The 19,328-nt window shown below is 40.1% G+C and overlaps 1 protein-coding gene across 1 annotated transcript in view; it reads right to left on the bottom strand.

Moving 5' to 3' along the window:
* The window catches only part of LOC133446041 (receptor tyrosine-protein kinase erbB-4-like), a 377,138-nt gene that overhangs the window by 117,251 nt on the left and 240,559 nt on the right, over positions 1-19,328 (bottom strand). Inside the window, exons 5-8 of the mRNA XM_061723735.1 lie at positions 16,241-16,306; positions 6,754-6,872; positions 5,806-5,947; positions 218-331 (exon numbers count right to left, since the gene is read on the bottom strand). Coding sequence (XP_061579719.1) covers positions 218-331; positions 5,806-5,947; positions 6,754-6,872; positions 16,241-16,306 — 441 coding nt within the window. The remainder of the gene's footprint in view (positions 1-217; positions 332-5,805; positions 5,948-6,753; positions 6,873-16,240; positions 16,307-19,328) is intronic.

Here is a 19,328-nt window from a genome sequence, read left to right as displayed (position 1 = left end):
AGTCATAGTATCTAAAAAGAAGCCACTCTGCCTGTATCTGGCATTATGTATGCTACACATGCAATTTTATCTTGCTCAATATTAGTCATTCAACTCTTCGACCAATATTGTTTGTAACTTCACTTAAAGGCCTAATAAATATAAAACCAGCATATTCAAAATAAATACAATAAAAAAAATACAATTAAAAACAGTGAAACATCTACTTCTGGTTTACCTTTCGGACAGATGTCAGTGCAAGGGATGCACATCTTAATGCGGTTCTCTTCCACCTCCATTTTGTTACTGGGACACGCTCTCACGCAGGAGCTTTGGTCCACCACAAAGTTATCTGGAAAAACAAGTCACTGTAAATGTCAAATACAGATGGCTACTGTTTGTCACACAGGAACACACAGTAAAATAAGTAGCCTGTAGTGCATTCAGTAAAAATAAAGGATTACTGAATGTCACTTTGAACCATTCTTGCTTCAAATACTTTCAGGACTGCAAATAAAATGCATTGGAATATAAAACACACACACACACACACACACACACACACACACACACACACACACACACACACACACACACACACACACACACACACACACACACACACACACACATATATATACATATATAAAATATTAGGTATCATATGTGTTGAATGGTAACATTAGCTTCAAGCCACACTTCCCCTCCTGCTGGTTGGCCTTTTCACTGTTGCTGCAAACACTGTGGGTTGTCCACAATTAGCTGTGGGCATGGTAAGTGATTAGTGGCTAGCTGAGCTGTGTCCACTCTACGGCATTGTAATACCACAACTAACAATGGTGCAAAGCAGTGAGAAGATATATTTAGATAATGAAAACCAAATCTTTTGTTTCATTACTACCTGGGCTAGCTTTGTAAACACCAATAAAAACTTCATGCTGAACCACCGCACACAATTGGTCGCGGAGAGCAAGTATCGAGACAAAATTTTGACTGGGGACAGATGTTTGATAATTCTGCTTAAAAATGCTTTTCAATTGACTCTTTTAAAAGAGGACATTAAAAGGCAGGAAAACAGTCATTGCTGAGGAATGGCGGAGTCAAATGCATCTGGCGCACCATTGTATTTTCCGATGATACCTAGGGAGAATTGTTTTTTACACTTTAGTAGTTAGCATTGAAGGGATCCCTGCTGCACATTGTTTCTGCCACGACTCAGCACAGCGGAGCAACAGGGACAGTCCAGTGAGCCAAATGAGATGCAGATATTAACTGAAACAGCTGAGGCCATTTCAGTTATTCTCTTCAACTGGAGGTATTTCAATACACAATGTGCTCTTGGTGCACTGAAATGGTATAGTAGAGTTATCCTGTGTGAAATCAGCTCTGCTGGTAATATTCAAGCCTCTTTGTGCTCAGCTCAGACATTTCTTTCACTGTATTCAAGGGAACAGCACGAAGAGTCACACATGCAAGTCATGCAAATATGACAAATCAGGACATCAGATCTGAGATCGGCTTATAATAACAATAATAATTTAAACACAAAAAAAATGAAAAGACCAAACAGTAATCTATGAGTTTATTGAGCCGATGTTTAACAGAATTACATCTCGCCGGCCAGCCGTTTTGTTACTTCACCATTCCTTTTTTTGTGCTGTGTTTTACCAACCTGGGCCAGTTTGATGCATCAGTCAGACTGTGCCAAAAAGAGCGATAAATAACAATCTTTTGTGGCTAAACTGCAAATGGTGTACAGTCAAAAATCAGTTTGAGCTCCAAAGCTAGGAAATGCATGTTCAGGGATTATTGGGTTGATTTCTTAACCAAACGTTCATTTGCATAGCAGTGAAACGCTGCTGTACACAAAAAACAGGCACACCCTGCAGAAGAGAGCTGCAGCGGAGACTCAGTCAACCAAAACTGGCTGCTATGAACAGACTTGTGAAGACGAGGGCAGCAAAAAATATTTGCTGTACTGTACTTCTGTGGTGTTTTGTCCAAAGCATGTCCCAGGCATTTTCAAGATCTCAGGAAATTGTCCCAACTTGTTGAAAGAATGCAAAAAAAAGTCTTCTTTGCAAGATTAGTTTGCTTTCTTTCGACTTTTGGGTGGTGACTCTCATCTTTACAAAAGGTGAATGTTGTGTCTTAAAAGTAAATATTTTACCAAATATCTAAATAACCAGAGTCAAGTCAGAGTCAATCCATCACAATCATAGGCAGAATGCTATATTATAAGTTTCAGATGTGATTTGGCAGAGATCTCTAACTCATTGAAAGCTAAAATTCAAACATACTGAGTATGACTTCCAAACAGATGTTGACCAGCAAAACACAGCAAAGCAGAAGAGGATGCAACCCGTTTTCCCAAATGATATGTTATGCAAAAGACATTTGGCTGGCCAGGCACCACTTCTCAACCCAGGAGAACACAGACGGAAGAGTTTGCATACACTTTTCACTACAGTGCAATCACATTGTCAAAGCTAGGGTTGTAAAGAAAAAAAAAATCTGGTGTAATTTTGGCAGCACTCATTTCCTCTAACTCTTTTACTTTGATTGATCCATAAATTTGTCCATATTCTGTGTGTGGTCCTTCCAGTTTTCATTCCATTTTCCCTTTCTTTCTTTTCATGGACTTCCCAAATACATGTGATCTATCAAACGTATGCGGACAGGCTGCAATATCAATTAAAATGTGGCTTTAAAAACAAGAATGTGTCCATGGGCGCTTAGACGTGCGCATTTGTTCCCCTCAGCCTCAGAGAACCTTCAGTGACATAGGGAATGTCATTGCTCTTTTTTATTGTTGTTGACAAATGTATTTACATCAATGATTACAACTCATGTTGTTCCACAGAAAAATGCATATAAAAAAGCTTATTCGAGTCCATACAAAAAAAATCTAATGAAAGCAATGGCAAGCTGCACTTATAGTAGCAATATTTGCCCTGAAATGTATATATATATATATATATATATATATATATATATGTGTGTGTGTGCGAGAGATATCCCATGCTATGGGTGTTCTTGCCGTCGAAGGTTAAAAATTGACTTAAACTGTAATTTAATCCGTTTTCAGCCTGTTGAGCTGTCAAGAGCTGCACGATTGATTAAAAAGTTAATAAGAGTGATTTTTATTTTTAATCAAACTGTCTTTTCTAATTAGTACACTATCAATTGCATCTGCAGATTGGTCCTCTAAACTTAAAGCGCTGTCCAGCTGTCCATCAACTACAAGCCAAACAGGCTGCTTACAGAGCACACAGTAAAAGAGAAGATTCAGACTTGGAATTTCTGAGTCGCAATCAGAGTAAAATGACTCTGTTGTGGTCTTTGATCACTGCAAATTGTGTAATATGGGTTTTTTTAAAAGAGCACATGCAAGTCAGATTCACATGCATGGAATAACTTATTTTTAACAGAAGTATGTTTATACGCCAGTGAAAGCTCATGAACATAGTTCTGATTGTGTTTTTTGTGTATGCACAGATGTAATATTTAAATATTTTCCTAGTTGTGCAAAAGAAATGTAACTATGAAGCCTTCATTAGATAGAAGTGTTTTCAATGATTTTTGAATCAATATAATTGTTCCTTAGTCGATTTCATTGCTGAATCAATTAACTGATGAACTTTACATGTTACTTTGTAAAGAGAAAATGCATTTATTAAACAGACAGACAAAAATAAAGTTATTCTTGTGGCGTATTGGTTTCTGAGGAGCAGTTTTGAAGCCTCGTCGTCTTCGTACTGAGAGCAGCCGTGTGGTTCGAAAAGCTGATGGGAACACGCACGCAATAGTTTAATCAAAGTTAGCTGTGGCACACGTTTAAAGCAGAATATATATGTTGATTTAGCAAAATCTAAAACTACTGCTGAGTTTACGCGATGCTGGCTTAGTATAAACTGCTGATTGCTTGGCTAAGCACGGTAGCATGATGATTAGGATGAGGAAATGATAGTGACTAGCCATTGACTGAGTTGAGTGTCAATCAATTATATTAGAAATACATTTATTGCGTTCTATAATTTCTTCTGATGTGGCATAAAAAAATGCACCCCCTCAGAGTTGTAATGGATGGCAAATCAAACGAGCAAAACGTTTTGTTGAACCGGACTCTAAATATTTTCATTTCTGCTCTAAATTTGGAGTCAGCCTCCATTGGCCATTCGGGGAACTGCAAGGAATCTTAGCTGTGCATGAGACTTGACCTGGAAGTTGGATGGTTGGCGGTTGGTTTTTAAAGCAGCACAAAGGGACGTACTGGAATTTTTACCTCGGCAGATCCCCGTATAGCAGTGATTCTTAACCATAGGGCCGCGGCCCACACTTGGGCCGCGAGCGTCATCTAGTGGGCCGCCAAAAAAAATTCAGTTTTGTACGTGTGGGCCGCGAGGGCCGCGGGACTGCATAGCAACTCCCGACCAAATGAGGAGAAGAAGACCCTCAGCTAGCTGTACGTGTAATAGTAAGAGAAATGGTGTGTATTTATAGAGAAAATCCTTCATTTTGCACAGAGTACGTTTAGATCCGCCAGGATCAGGGATCGATTACTTGGGTCTGCGCCCAGAGCGAGCGAGCGCGGCATGATCATTTATCCCGGCGCGTCCCCGCGGCCGGGGAGGTCGGTGCCGCTCGGGCTCACCAATGAGCACCTTCACATGTGCATGAGATTCTGACACCATCCAGACCAGATTTAAAGTCCTGTCAGGAGAAATAAGAGCTCAGTTCTCTCACTGAACGACAGAAAGTGGGGACATAAGATTAAGGGGAAGAAATAAAAACTGCAAAACTGTTCAATTGTTAAGATGTGTTTATATTCATTTATTATAAAAATGTGTTGAGACAATTAACAAAGAAAAGGGGAAATTCAAACTGCTGGTAAAGAAATAAAATAAGATAGCATTTGGAAAATAAAATAAAATCAATTTTATTTTTAAGAGAAAAAAATATGTGTAATTGAAGTTACACATGTTAATGGGCAAATATGTACTTTTTTAATATAACAGTCAGATGCAGATGTTGATACAACTATGAGGCTACTTGAATGTATGTATAAATATATATATATATATATATATATATATATATATATATATATATATATATATCGATATATATATATATATATATATTTATTTATTATGATGTTCTGGACCTTCGCTTGAGTAAATTTTCTCTAAATGGACCTCTTAAAGTTGAATACCCCTGCTATACAGTGTTAATATTTAACGGGCCCCGGGCCACTCTGTACTGAAAAAATTGGGCCCCAAGGTCAGAAAGGTTAAGAACCCCTGCCGTATAGTCTTGGAGGCTAAGTGACTTTTACAACACTGTCAAGGATTCATTTATCGCTGGGTTGTACTCTCGTTATTGTCTTCCGTAATTATGTTCCGGATTTTGAGGTGGCTCAACCACGATGTTCATTCTAACGATGTAAGCTAGCTGCACCGTTGCACCTGTCCCAGGGATGGGGATCCAAAGTTACCTTGGCTGGCTTTTGGTGATATTAACGATGGGAACTGGACAATGCTTCTGGCGCAACACAACACTTCCTACAAGTAGGAAACATTCTTTCAAAAGAAGCTGAAATTGAGATCTTAATGTGGATGAAAGTCCTTAGTGCTGATTTAAATTCTGAAAGAGTTAATGTTATTGGAACATAAAATAAGTACTTCAGGTAAGGATTAGGAGGAATTCTATGTCAGGATGATCAAAAAAAAAAAGGGCTACAACATAAAGTGGTTATGGAGTTGATTTAAAGGGGGTAAGAAAAAGCAGGTTCATGTGTGTGGGTGCTCAGGCAGCGACACTTACGTGGACACTTCTTGACACAAAAGGCTCCATAAGTGTACTTTGCTCTGGGGTTGTGTTCCAGCTGGAAGGTAGTGGGGTTGTAAACAAACGGCTGAGGGCACTGGGTGACACAGGCTCCACTGTCATTGAAGTTTGTACAGGCCTGCAAACGCAAACACTTATTCAGCTGTTTTTATTCTAACATTAACTTAATCAGTATCTCACACTTTACAGTACACAGTATAGTACACGCAATATTAGTTAATGGCGCAGACTAAATAATGAGTCTTTTTTTGTGCAGGTATACACACCATCATCATTTTCTAAACATAAACATGCACAATTATTCTACCTTAAAAATATTCAGTATGTGGTTTAAAGGTTTGTTATTTCATTGGTTCTCACCACAAGTGGATGATCAAGAGCTATATAGAGCTCCTTTACGGTGTAAAATCAGAAATAAACTGCAAAAAATATCAATGAATCATGTTTATTAAGGAAAGTACTGAGCCTTGACCTTAATTTAGACTCAGTTACTCACATTAATACATTTGATATTTCTGGATATGATATGATCTAATATTCTTATTAATACATGTGACAGGACACTATAAAGACTCTGCTTTCCCATGAAGACACTTCTTCAAAGACTTTCTTGATCTATCAGGAAGAGGAGCTCAATTAGGGATGAACTCTGAAGTTTGCAGAGGGGAGATTGCAAATCTGAGAAAACACATAGCGAAGTGACGAGATGGATGGCTGTCATGTGAGTGCCATATTTAACAATAACACGACAGAGAGAAACATTTGAATCAAGTACTGTGTAATGATTTCCCATAAAAGTGAAATTTAAAGGCAAAAAAAGGAGTGTGAAGAAAAAGTTACTTCGCAGTAATACGTTGAAAAAACAAAAGACAAGTAAAAACAAGAAAGATGTCAAATGACTGGTTGACGTGTACGTTAACTTACAAAGCAATCTGTGTCCTTGGGGCCATAGCAGCCGCCTGCACACTCACGATGGCAGCAGTCACTAACGTAGGACCCGAAGCAACGGCCATCGCACTGCTCGGCACATACCGTCTTCGTTACTGCGAAGAGACAGATGTAGAAAAGACAAAAGTGATTCATTTAAATTCTTGAATATAAACCTCTGTGTAATACTTGTCCGGGGATGGGCTGAAGACCTGTCCTGGGTAAACCCGCCTGTCATTCTGACGGTTGCGGTCGGCTCCAATGGGCTTAGAAAGTGGGCCGGATGAATGAATGATCAATGAATCTCCAAACAATCGTATGACTGATGGTGACAATTTAACATTTGAGATCTTTTTTTTTTTTGCATCTTTTAAAGAAACAAATAAAAAGTAGCAACGAGAAATGTAGCGTAGAAACTTTATTCTTCTCTTAAAGTTGACAAATCTTGACAGTAGACTACTCAGAAGGAATTAGGACTTCAGCTTGTCACTCTCGACTCTTTGACAGTCACAGACTGTCATAAGAAAGCTATTTAACTAGGCAGAAATACCATAAGTGTTCATGATATCTCCATGGACTGGCATGGATTTGACGTGTACGCATTCCTGATATTATTATTGCAGTCATGTAATATACCATATACATTTTTGTCCATCTTCACAGCAGTCATATGTTATTGATCAGTGGACATGTTGCAAAAAAGAGATACGCTGTATCAGTTCCAGGTCTCATATGAGACAGCAGTTAAAAAATATATGTCTTGATTATATGTTACATCACCTGAATAAATGTAAGGTTTAAATCTGGGGAGAAAAACGTTGTTTCTATCATTGAATAAACTGGATGTCTCATAGCTTTTTGTTTTTCTAACCTGAAATGAGAAGAACAATTTTTTCACAAGTCCCTCTGCAAATATCTATTAAAATAGAACGGTAATTACTCAGTTGTATTTGTAGCGACTTTATTACTTCATTATCTCAAATTTTGTGTGCATCTGAAAAATAAGGACCAAATTTCTGTGACTTAACAAAGCTGAAGTGGTCTGCTATTATACTATTCATCTACCTTTAGTGTGTAAAATCATTTGGGAATTTGGGAATATGTTTGAATTTCATAACATCTGTGGGATGTTTTAAGAAGGTAAAAAAACAACATATATGTGATGCGAGTTGTAATGGTGTAAAGTGGAAGCGTACGATATGAAGGGGCAGAAAAGGAAATTGGATGTATTTGTAAGTGCAGGCACATACTTTTTGGTGGATGCTGGGTTTCTTTTTCAGCATTGCTTTGACAAGATAGTATCACGGTGACAGATGTGAGCAACGGACAAGTCGCCAAACAAACATGCAAACTCGCATGCACATTTCACCCCGAGCCTAACGTACCATCAGCGACATCCCATTAACGGTGCCTGGGCAAAAATGAAAGGGTCTGCTTTATTCAAAAGACGCTCTGTCAAACAAATGACCTTGCGAGAAAGAGAGAAATGCAATGCTGTTTATCAATTTGGCTTTTAAACTTCACTTTAAGAAGAAGGAAAATAAATGCCTGGTGACAACAAATGCAGAAGGAATCCATCTCATGAAATATGCCTGGAAGCTTCCATTTGAACAGGCTGTGGACAGCAGCATCCGTCAAAGCAGTCCCTGCCTCTCAGTTTTACCCATTTACATGAGGGAATTTTTCTTTCTCTGCTCCTGGTTTGCAAAATAAATCCACAAATAAGATAGACTTTTTTCTTTTTTTTTTTTGCAGTGGAAACACTTTTTAAACTTTGCAAATGCTTTCTTATAATCTATTTGCTTTCTGACCGCTTTTTTTCCCTTTCACTGCTAATGCCAAGGAAGAAGAGTTGTGGTGAGTAGGCTGTCTGGAATAAGCTCACATTTCAACTCAAACTAATTTGCATAAAACTCTGCAAAAGGTACTGATGATGCAATCATTACTAGTGCACGTGGTTGTTAAACATCTGGAGAATCCCAAGGGCTATGCCAAAAATATGTTTTGTTGATAGAAGATCTGTATTTAATGACCTGATGCTGTTTGCAGTTTACCAGACAGAGAAGCAGCATATATAGTTCTGATGATTCTGCCATTTTTGGGCTTCTGCTCTCTTACGTTCAAGTGCGTGGCTCTACAACACAAAATTGTTAAAAAAGGGAAGGAAACTTCAACAGAAAGTCGACAGCTCAGAGACAGATCTTTATGAACATTACATGACTTCAAAAGGATCAAATCCAACTCGTGCTTCAGTCAAATAACAGTTGGAAAAACAACAGTTTCTATGGAAACTATGTTCTTGTGCTTTTTTCGTTGTTGGCCACAGATCACTGGTTTAAAATCGACTGATGTGTAAACTTTTTGGAGAGTTACTGTATGATAAATTTATGGGTTTACTTTTCTGTTTTGTGAACCGCAAAAGTATATTTCCCTGTGGGAACATGTGGTGCCAAATCAGAAGTGGGATGATATGAATATGCAAATTAGATTTTCTTTTTTTAATTGCATTTTAGTCATTTTGGCTAGGGTTAGGGACTGTAAAGATATGAAGATCAATATAAGTGTAAGAATCGCTTCTTTAAATTGTTTTTTGTCTTGTATTTTCATATCATCCTGGTAATCTTTATTGTTTTTGTTAGTAGACCTTATGCCATCTTATTTTTGGAATATGCAGATATTATCTGCTTAAGCATGTATGAGACATTGTTTTATGTTCATTCACTTTAAACTTTAAAGTCCTGAAAAGGTGCAACTAAAAGTTTCAAAACTGCAGTCAACTTGAATAAATATCAGTTATACTGATTTCTAATGAAAAGAAAAACAACAACAAAGCAAATGAAAGTTTAAAAATGATAAATTCCAGGCTTAATCTGACTTTCACAAATGTGGCTGCTAATTAATACACTTTCTGAGAAATGTGTACTCCATAAATTTCTTATTAAATGGATGTAGTTAGTAGAATTAAAAAAGAAACATGAAAGAAGGACGAGAAAACGCCAGTGCTGGAGAACTCTCATCTTCCATCTGGTCCAAGAAGGATGGTTTTAACTTTCTTTGCCTCCACTTGCTGTTCAATTCATCACACTGATGAAGATTAACCACATTAATGTGTTTCTCTTCTGGTTTTTGGAAGATCTAGCGCTCTGAAGTTTCTTATCTGTTCAGATATTCAGTAGACATGAGGAAAATAAGAAGGATGGTTACAAATGTCCAGCTGTGGTCAGACTCCTCGGAAATTTGAAGTGATAACCTCTCTCTCTCTCTCTCTCTCTCTCTCTCTCTCTCTCTCTCTCTCTCTCTCTCTCTCTCTCTCTCTCTCTCTCTCTCTCTCTCTCTCTCTCTCTCTCTCTCTCTCTCTCTCTCTCTCTCTCTCTCTCTCTCTCTCTTTTAAAAAGGTAAAAAAAAAGTTAAAACTTGTGTTTTCAAGAGAAGCAATAGACTTTTAATAGTCTGTGCTGAAGAGCATCCTCAGGTACGGCATATCTGCTCGGTACGGAAACCTCGCTGTCCAGCTGGGATCAGAACTTCTCTGCATGGTACAGTCTGTCATGAAGGTGATGCGAAGGACTGAGAACTCCTTCCCATAAACCGTCAAAGAGCAGGCTGTACCAACACAGATTTAAGCAGAACTGACATGCATTCTCCATTCAGAATACGAGCTTTTACCATCCAGCAAGCATTACGGAGTCCCCCGTTGACTGAACCACTTTAAAAACTCATTTATGCCCACCTCAATCAGAATTTTAAATCATTTTGAGGTTGCAAGGATTGTGGAGTATGTGAGGTTGCTTTTATTAGACAGTGTTTTGAATTCAGTTGTTAAAAGCTTGTGCTGAACATTGATGGAAATTTACAGTATTTAACATTAACAACATTTAACATATGCAGTCTTTATTTTTTTTTTACAAAGAGTATTTATTTTAGCGGTGTTTACAATAAAGGTGGTTTTTATTTCATTATAGAAATTCCTATGGTTTCAGTGTTTTATTCTTAAAAACAGGCGTATGTGACAGCAGTAGAGTGCAAGACAAGTACAATAACACGTTTCTTATTGCATTGTGTCATTCATTTACATTCCAGAGGAACATAAGAGGCCTTTACGGCCACATCTTTAATGCGTGGAGCATTTTTAAATGAAAAATGCAGCAGTGATGACCCTGTTGTTTTGTGTTACCTTCAGACTTGTTTGCGGGAAGAATGAAGCACGTTCCTGCTTGGAATCTTTAATGCCAGAATGTTTTTTAAATGTTTCGAGAAGGAACAGTGACATTGCACTGTGTCAAAAACAACAACACCACATGCCAGAATCATTTTGTTTTATTTTCCATTTTCCATACTTTCCTAACTTTTTCTAATTTGCAGTTCTAATTGCTTAGGTTTGGGGGAACATGATGTTTACAATAAATCTGCAAAGAATTGCAATACATGTGAGACACTGTATAAACTTTAAACGTTTTGAGGAAGACAGACCAGGAACAATTTCCCGAAGGACTCAAGTTGCGATTTTGATTAATAACTTACTTTTCTTGTCAACTTTTGTTGAAGAAGGCACTGTTTTTTCATTACTAGATTTAACCAGACTTTAACCAGATTTTCATTTGCCAAATTTATTTGGCTAATTATTTTATAACAAACCCAAAGTGTTATGTTCCGGAGTTGTATTCTAGGATATTTCAAAGAGGAAAACTGCTAAAAATAAAAAGAAGGTGAAATAAACACAAAACACTAATGATCGTATGTCACGTGTTCCTATAAGAAAACACAGAACTTATTGGATTTTATCTCGAAACAATCAGGTGGAACTAATAGCTTTAAAACAGGCTTTGCTCCATTCATGGTATAGCGTAAGTCAGTGGCGTACATGTATATGTATACATTGATACAGAAATGTACTTTAAAAGAGTAATGCCTTTATGTTGTATCAAAGCAGCAAGTAAAATAACTTAATCTTAAGCATATTGAAACATTGGTCCTATTCAGTTAAGAGAATTCCAGCCAAACTGTTTAAAAATAATACAAGAAAATGAGGGTTATGTGCAAATTTAACACAAATTATCTAAAAATGAACAAATATATATGGAGAAATAGCATTTAAACAGTTAACTAACATTGAAAAATTGTAATTGGCTTATCTGGACCCGGTCAGTGACGTTTTGTTAACCTTTCCTGGTAAAACTGTTCACACCTTGTTATCTTAATGAGATCAGGACCGCAGAGAAAGTACAACGTGCCAGAGTTGTACGGCACAGGGGGACAGAAAGACGGGGAAAAAGTGATGGAGAGGGGTGTCCAATCTAACTTATACTGATTTTTTTCAAAAAAGAAGAAATGATATGCATGATAAAAAAATATTTTTTTAAGACTAATTCATCTTTGGAGTGGTAACGCATTTATAAATGTAGATGATAAATAATTCACACAGAAAAATTAGTACCGTATTTTCGCGACCATAAGGCGCACATATTTTTTTTTTTTTTTTTTTTTAATGTCCCGGGCGCCTTATGAAACGGTGCGCCGTGTCTATTACCTGAATTACGGTAATGTAAGGCCGGCCACCATGAGAACGGTAAAAAGAGAAGGGGGCGGGTGAAGCCCCCGTGAGTTGCGGTTTGAATGAGACCATCCACTGAGCTGTTTAATGTGAAACAGAAGATGAAAACTTTTAAGGATTTGCTTGATGTGTAAAGTGAAATAAAATACAATCAAACTAAGTTTTGCTCCCGCTCTATTCAAATAAGCACACTTGTTCTGCAGCACGTGTGTGTTTTGCAACGCGTGTGTTTTCCATGTCGGGAACCGAGGAAGCACCTGCCGTGGGTTTGCGGGGTCCGATCGCCGCATCCCCAGGGCAGATCCGGCTGAAATGCCGGTGCTCTTTCCCCGGGAGCCCCTGCTACCAGTCCATGTGGGCTCCTCCGGTCCCGGCCGGTCGGAACCGGTCACGTTCCCCGGTTAAAGCCGCGGTGATGGGCGCTGCTCCTCCAGACTTCCTGGTTCCCCAAGCGGGGTCCGATCGACCTGGTTCCCGGCAGCTTTGCGAGCAGAGATTTCTGGGGTACGTCCCAGGTCTGATCAGCTTCCCCCTCCGAGATTTTCAGCAATATCTGTCGGTTACAAACCCGGTACCGGATCTCCGACATGCGTGCGTGTGTCGCGCCGCGAAACACACACATTCTCATTTATGTGGTGCTTCCCTGCCACGCTGATGGACAGAAACTGTATGGTGATTTTTAAAAGAAAAACTTTGCATAAGACGTTTCCAGCCGGAGTCATTATAAGGGCAAATGAAAAGGGGGGGCTGGATGAAGGGATGATGATCATGTGGCTGAGACAGTGGCGCAGCTGAATTAGCGGAGCGGAGCTCCTGTCGGATACAACCCGGTGATAGAGCCCCGACATGCGCGTGTGTGAGCGGGACCAGCGCGGGGGGGCGGACGGGGAGCGGACCCGGTCCAGCGCGGGGGAGAGCGGGGGAGCGGAGCGGGACCCGGGACCGCCGCGGTCGGGATCCGCAGCACAACGGGGTATGAAAAGTTTATTTACTCTTGTGCTTGCCTGCCACGCTGATGGACAGAAACTGCCGGCTATGGTGATTTTTAAAAGAAAAGCATTGCCGAGACTTTTCCAGCCAGAGTGAAATGAAAAGGGCTGGTGGCTGAGACAGGTTTATGTGCGGCGACCCAGTGGTTTTTTTTAATTCTTTAATGCGGAAACAGAATATGAACCTTTGAAGGGTTTGATTGATGTGAAAAGTGAAATAAAATATCAAACTAAGTTTTGCTTCCGCTCTATTTTTAGCGCGTGTGTGCAGCTCCGTCTCTGTAGACGGCGCCTTTTGGGTCGGTGCGCCGTATGTGTGTTTTAAAACCAAAAATGACACACAAAACTGAGGGTGCGCCTTTCCACACGGTGCGCCGTATGGTCGTGAAAATACGGTAACCCACTGGATTCTGATTTTGGACCAGTTCTGTCCACACTATATGCTTTCTTTGGACGATATCATCTGAAAAATGACTTGCACCCTCAATACACTACATAGGTCTGTTTTAGCAAAATCAGGAGCATCCTCTTCAGAAAGCATGTTGAAAAACTGGTACAAGCATTTATCACATTTATGATAGATTAGCTCAATTACATTTTAGAAAGACACCCCAATATCTCCCTAAAAATCTTTTTGTCACACTTAAAACAATGCCAATGCTAATTGTTGACTTTTAGCACTAACTTGTACTCGTCTCTTAAACTGGCTTCCTGTGAGCCCAATAGAAAATGTATAGGGCTGTCAGTGGTTAAGCTCTCTCCTACCTGAAAGATCTTATTGTTGTCTTGTAACCCCATAAGACTCGGAGACTAAACGTTGAGCGGAATTACACCACCAAACCCTAGTTGTTGTTTTCTGCAGTTCAGTAGCTTGCAGTGTCTTATTCCTTTAGTGTACTTCCTTTATATCGCTCGGACATGCAAACAAGTACTTGTTATGTCAGGATGTAGTAGTGAATTGATGTTCATACAAGAGTTGCAGCTTCTTTACTTCTGTGTGCCTTGTTTTCTTCTCTGGTTTCACTTGACAGCAGCATGTGTACAATTACAAGCATGGGCAACAACGTGTATATGGGTTTAAAGGGTGAGCAACGTTCTGATCGTAAAAAAGGATATGGATGTGATATAAGTGTTGGGCCACCGTCATGTGATCATGTGAACTCTGAACTCTTATGAACATTTGTTTCGGTGAAATTCGACTTTAAAGCTGTCTGAATCCTCATCTGGGGACCAGCTTTAAAGTTTCATCTAAAATGGCCGCTTCGTAAAGGCCACAGAACTCCTGGGTTTTGTAGTCCAGGAGGTGTGAACAGAAGGTGGCGCCTGAAACGCCACACATCCAATCACTGGCCAGGCGCTGATGACCTCACCGCATCCCAGTGAACCAAAAGTGCTCTCCTTCCTTCAGCTCGCTCTCTTCACTTCTTCGCTCTTCAGCACTTGGCTTCTTGCCAAAAGCCCGTCGGGACCACGGTGTCCTCCCTCCCCGGTCGGGGGGGGGGGGACGCGAGATGCGCCCGGACCAGGATTTACCTGGGGGTCCGTAACGACCAGCTGCGGCCCCGGAGCGCTGCGCACTCCCGGCTCCCTCTCTCCTACTAACTTTTTCTCTGCTCTGAGTCCCTTTCGCCAGGAGGACCTCATCCTCCGGCAGCGTGCCCATACTAGCCCGAGAAGATTGATCCTCCTGGGTCCGTGAAGCCAAGCGCCTCGGTGATGAAACGGCAGCCGCACTTATTATAGTGGACCGACCCGCGCGCCTTGAGGCCGCGTGAGAGGCTCCGTGATCAGTAGAGAGTAGACTGTCTTTCTATTTCAAAGTTAGGAGCAGAAAAGGGACCGAGAGGCCGCTTGCTACCCGGAGGATCCCCGGACAGGAGCGATCAGCTGTGGGATCACAGCCTGATAGAGCCGAACCCAGTCGAGGGCTCTCCCAACACCTGGAAGAGCTTGCAGACCTGGAACCAAGGGAGGCGTGAGGCTGTATTGTTGGGCAATTAGTCAGTTTAATTTAGGACGGTTTAAAGGAACTGTATTTAATGTAACTTTGTAGGCATACTATTATGTAACGCCGGCAACTACCGGCATTATTGCTTGTTTATTTTTGTGGTGCCGTTTCACCAGTTATTCGTGGGTTTAAATACCGTGTACGCCATTCTGTCTTATTGCACGTGGCGTGACGGGGGCGCAGCCATTTTGGTCGGGCCACGTGAAGCCACGTTGTTTTGAAACACAGATGATCGGAAGATTTGCATCACATGATTTATTGTTTTGATTTATCTCCTTTACGTAGTTAGCGTTTTATTTTTATTATTACTTCTCCTGTATAGTTAGTGTTTTGTGTTAATGTAGTGAGCCATCAGAATTTATCCGAGGTGTCGCTTTTTCATCTGCTTGACATCCAATGTAAATAAATTCTGTTGTTTTGCACATGTTTTGTCACAATGGTTGGTTTGCCAGAGTCAGTGCCGAACTCGTAACTGCCTTTACTATTATTCTGGTAGAATAACCCATTTTTTGAGACTGATCATGCTGTTAAAGTTATAATTTTCCTGGTTAAATCCAGGTGGTGCCCCGTTTTGATTAAGTCATCTTGATGATTCAATTTGATAAATAATCTACTTTATTAATTATTAATAATTGTTGAAGGACAATTATTAATAACTCTTGATAACTGAAACAGCGCCCCCTACTTGTGGCACAATATAAGTCAAAATGAGTTCATTTAATTCACGAAAGACTGATTTTTGAGCTTTCTGCTAGGCAGCACGCTAGCTTTCACTCTTAGCTTTGGCTGTATTTTTTTATATTTAAAGCCTGTTTACCTTTATGTTTTGACTTACCCCTTTCACTTTTGCTTTTTATTATGTAAAACTGTTCAGGTTTCCTTTCAAAAAAGCAAAATAATGAAACTGAGTTGAGTTGAAGATGGAAATGTACTTACAGCTTTGACACTGGTCCTCTTTGGGGCCCCAGCAGCGGCCGTTGCAGGTACGATGGCACTTCTGACCTGCACATGTCAAGAAAAGTGGTTATTGGCATTTTCATTTGTATGTCAAATATAAAAGATAACCTTTTTTCCATCCATTATCTACCATTTTTTCCTATTTAAGGTTGTGGGTACACCTTGGGCACGTTAAAAATGTAATCTTTTTAGTCTAATATATACACTGGCTGAACTCTATGAAAGGCCAGAACGCTCAAGCTGGAGTTGTTTGAACCGGGTGAACCAGGTGGTGAGCAAAAATAGCTTACAACCACCCTCCCTTTGCTTGTTTATGAATACATCCAGTGTGAAACTCTGTGTATGTGGTGGTTTCTGTAACCTCATCAGGGCATTTTCTGAAATAATCACTAACCTTGTTGGGCAAATGTATAACTGTCTGTTCTTTGTTTTTTTTGTTGCCTCATTAGAACCATTTTTTTAGTATGAATGTGTAGTAAAATGTCTTAAGGATATCTTCATGAACGATATGTTTAGTATTACACCGGCATACATTGGGTTGAAATGTAAGCTTTAGAGAGCATGAACCAATGTCGTACCCTCAGAGCTTTATCACGGCTGTTCTGGGTTTTTGGAGGACTTAATTGACTGTCTAATAATTGACTGAGTGGGGGAAGTGAGCCTGGACGAGTGCAGAAGTGCTGTCCTCTGTCCATCAGCCTCTCCAGATGAGAGCTATTAGCATTAGGCTGACTCTATTGCCCAACATGAGCCTCTCCATCTTCTGTCCTCCTCTTCTTCCTGATTTGTGAGCCTCTCTACTACGCATTTCATCGCTTTCATCCCCCAGCCCGTCCCTCATTAATTCATGCCTTCTCTGTGTTGCTCTCTTCGTCTATCCCTGTCCCTCTTTGTCTTTCCCAGTTTCTCTCCCTCTCTGTTTTTTGTTTGTCCAGTCTGTTCCCTTCCAACTGGCAATTTGACAATGCTTGAGACAGAGGTCGACAGCCTTTACTGTTCAAAAAGCAGCATACAAAGCAGGGTAATAATATAAATGTCAGCCGGTAATAAGTGGTTGTCTGACGGTGCCAAGTGTACAGAACCTCTGCTCTACTTACATATATGTGTTCTTTGAGCTTGGTGAAAAAAAGTTTTCTTTCAATGTTTAAGGTCCTCGCCGTCTCAAATGAAACTTCTCACATATATACACTAGCTCCTTTTTTTAATGCATTATCTTTAGCAGTTATCTTAACAGAGTCTGTGAATGTTTAAAATTCTAGGAGTGATGCCATGGCAATGCTGGTGCGGGGTAAAATTAGGATGAGGGAGGATTATATTGTGCATTGTCACAGCAGAAATAAATCACTATTGTAATAATAATGCAAAGTTTATGTGACCCGAAAGAATAAAGCTGAGATTATGTTCTCAGATGTGGATTAGAAGTCAAAAGATCCCTAATATCTTGGTGGGGGTAGGAGACTTGCCTGGGAGTCGGGGTCGATCCCAGGCTAAGAGGGCTGCAGGGAGGAGGGTGACTGAGAAGAATATCAATGCCATGAACTGTTAATATGCATGTGAAGCCTAAAGCAAGAGCTGTGAAAAGTATATTTAAGAACATATGCCGACTGTCATCCTATTTTGTTTCATCATGATAATGCATTTTATTATATAATTTGAACACGAAAAGAAAGATTTAAATGTCAAACAGTGTGTGCACTGATTAACAGAATTAATAACAAAGAGAATGGAGCGAATTAAGGGGTTTAGTCAGTGAATGAAAAGAATCAGGTCAGGGTAGGTGAGTAAATTAATTCTTACTTCACAGAGAACCACATCAACCATTCAACATCACCCTCTACCAGCTGACATATTAAATATGTTTATCTCACCACAATAAATCCCGTTCTAACTCAGCGTGTTCATTAACATGTCTTCCAGCTGGCTGCAGTGGGGCATTAAAGTGATTTGAGCAAGCCGTCACTGTGAATTGTTACAATGAGAAGAGCAGCAGAATGGGGTTGAAGGGTGCCGTTTTGTTGACAATGTTTTGCTGTTCATATATACGAGCAATGGAAACGGTTAACACACATTCTACGATGGACCTTTTTTCTTTTTGTCGCAACTCACAGCTATTGCAATTATTTTAAAGGGTTATGCAAGGGCTCATGCCCAAAACCCTCAAGATGTGATCTCCAGAAGCCTTCAGGTAAAAGTGGCCATTTCAAAACGCTTATCAAATCTGTGGTCATCAGATGCCCATCAGATATAAACATGATGGCATGAAATGACTTGACACACGTAACGGCAGGGTGACCTGGTTTTTATACACATCTAAAGGCATTGTTAACTGTCCACAGGATTAAGTGTGAATTATCTTGTTTATCTCTGTCAGTACGTTCACATGCACTAACAGAAAGTCGAATTGTTGCCTTATTCCGACTGATATAGAAGTTTTAAAAGCCATGTATACACCTTGGCCGGGCTGTAGTCGAACAGAACTGAAGCTTTTGAGATCGACCTATTAGTGCCAGATAATGCGATCCTAATTCGAGTTATTCTGGCATGTATATGCAGCTTAGCGCTTAGCCGAACTAGTGACTGCCCCGGGACTCCCCCTTCCAGATGCGACGACACCGCGAAAGCTCGAATATCAACACAGGAGACGGACAACAAAGAAGGAACCGGAAGAACGCCAACACAAAAGTCATGTGGCACCACCTAGAATCGCGGAGTTGAACGTACCTCACTCAATAATCGATTGTCTTCTCGCGTGTACACCTAGATTTCTCGGAAACTCCAGTTTAATCCTTAGCTAAATGTTGCCAATAACTTGATTTAGATGTGCATGTAACCGCACTGTGTGTTGACCTAGTGATTGAGTAGTGGAGTAGTGGCCCATCCAGGATTTACTCTCACCGTTTGCCTGAGCTAAACCAGTTTCCTGTTACCCAGAGTTGGACGGCAGCAGGCACAGCTAATCAATGGATGAATAAATGAAAATGAGACCTGAATTCTCAAGTAATTACTTCCTTTTGTGGGAGTGCCAATCATGCAAGTATGTGCAGCTTCTTAAAAAGCACAGCTTTAC

Source organism: Cololabis saira, chromosome 6 (assembly GCF_033807715.1).
Source record: "Cololabis saira isolate AMF1-May2022 chromosome 6, fColSai1.1, whole genome shotgun sequence".
NCBI classification, from domain to species: Eukaryota; Metazoa; Chordata; class Actinopteri; order Beloniformes; family Belonidae; genus Cololabis; species Cololabis saira.
The sequence above is the reverse complement of the archived record's forward strand: the minus strand, read 5'-3'. Positions and strand labels throughout refer to the sequence as shown.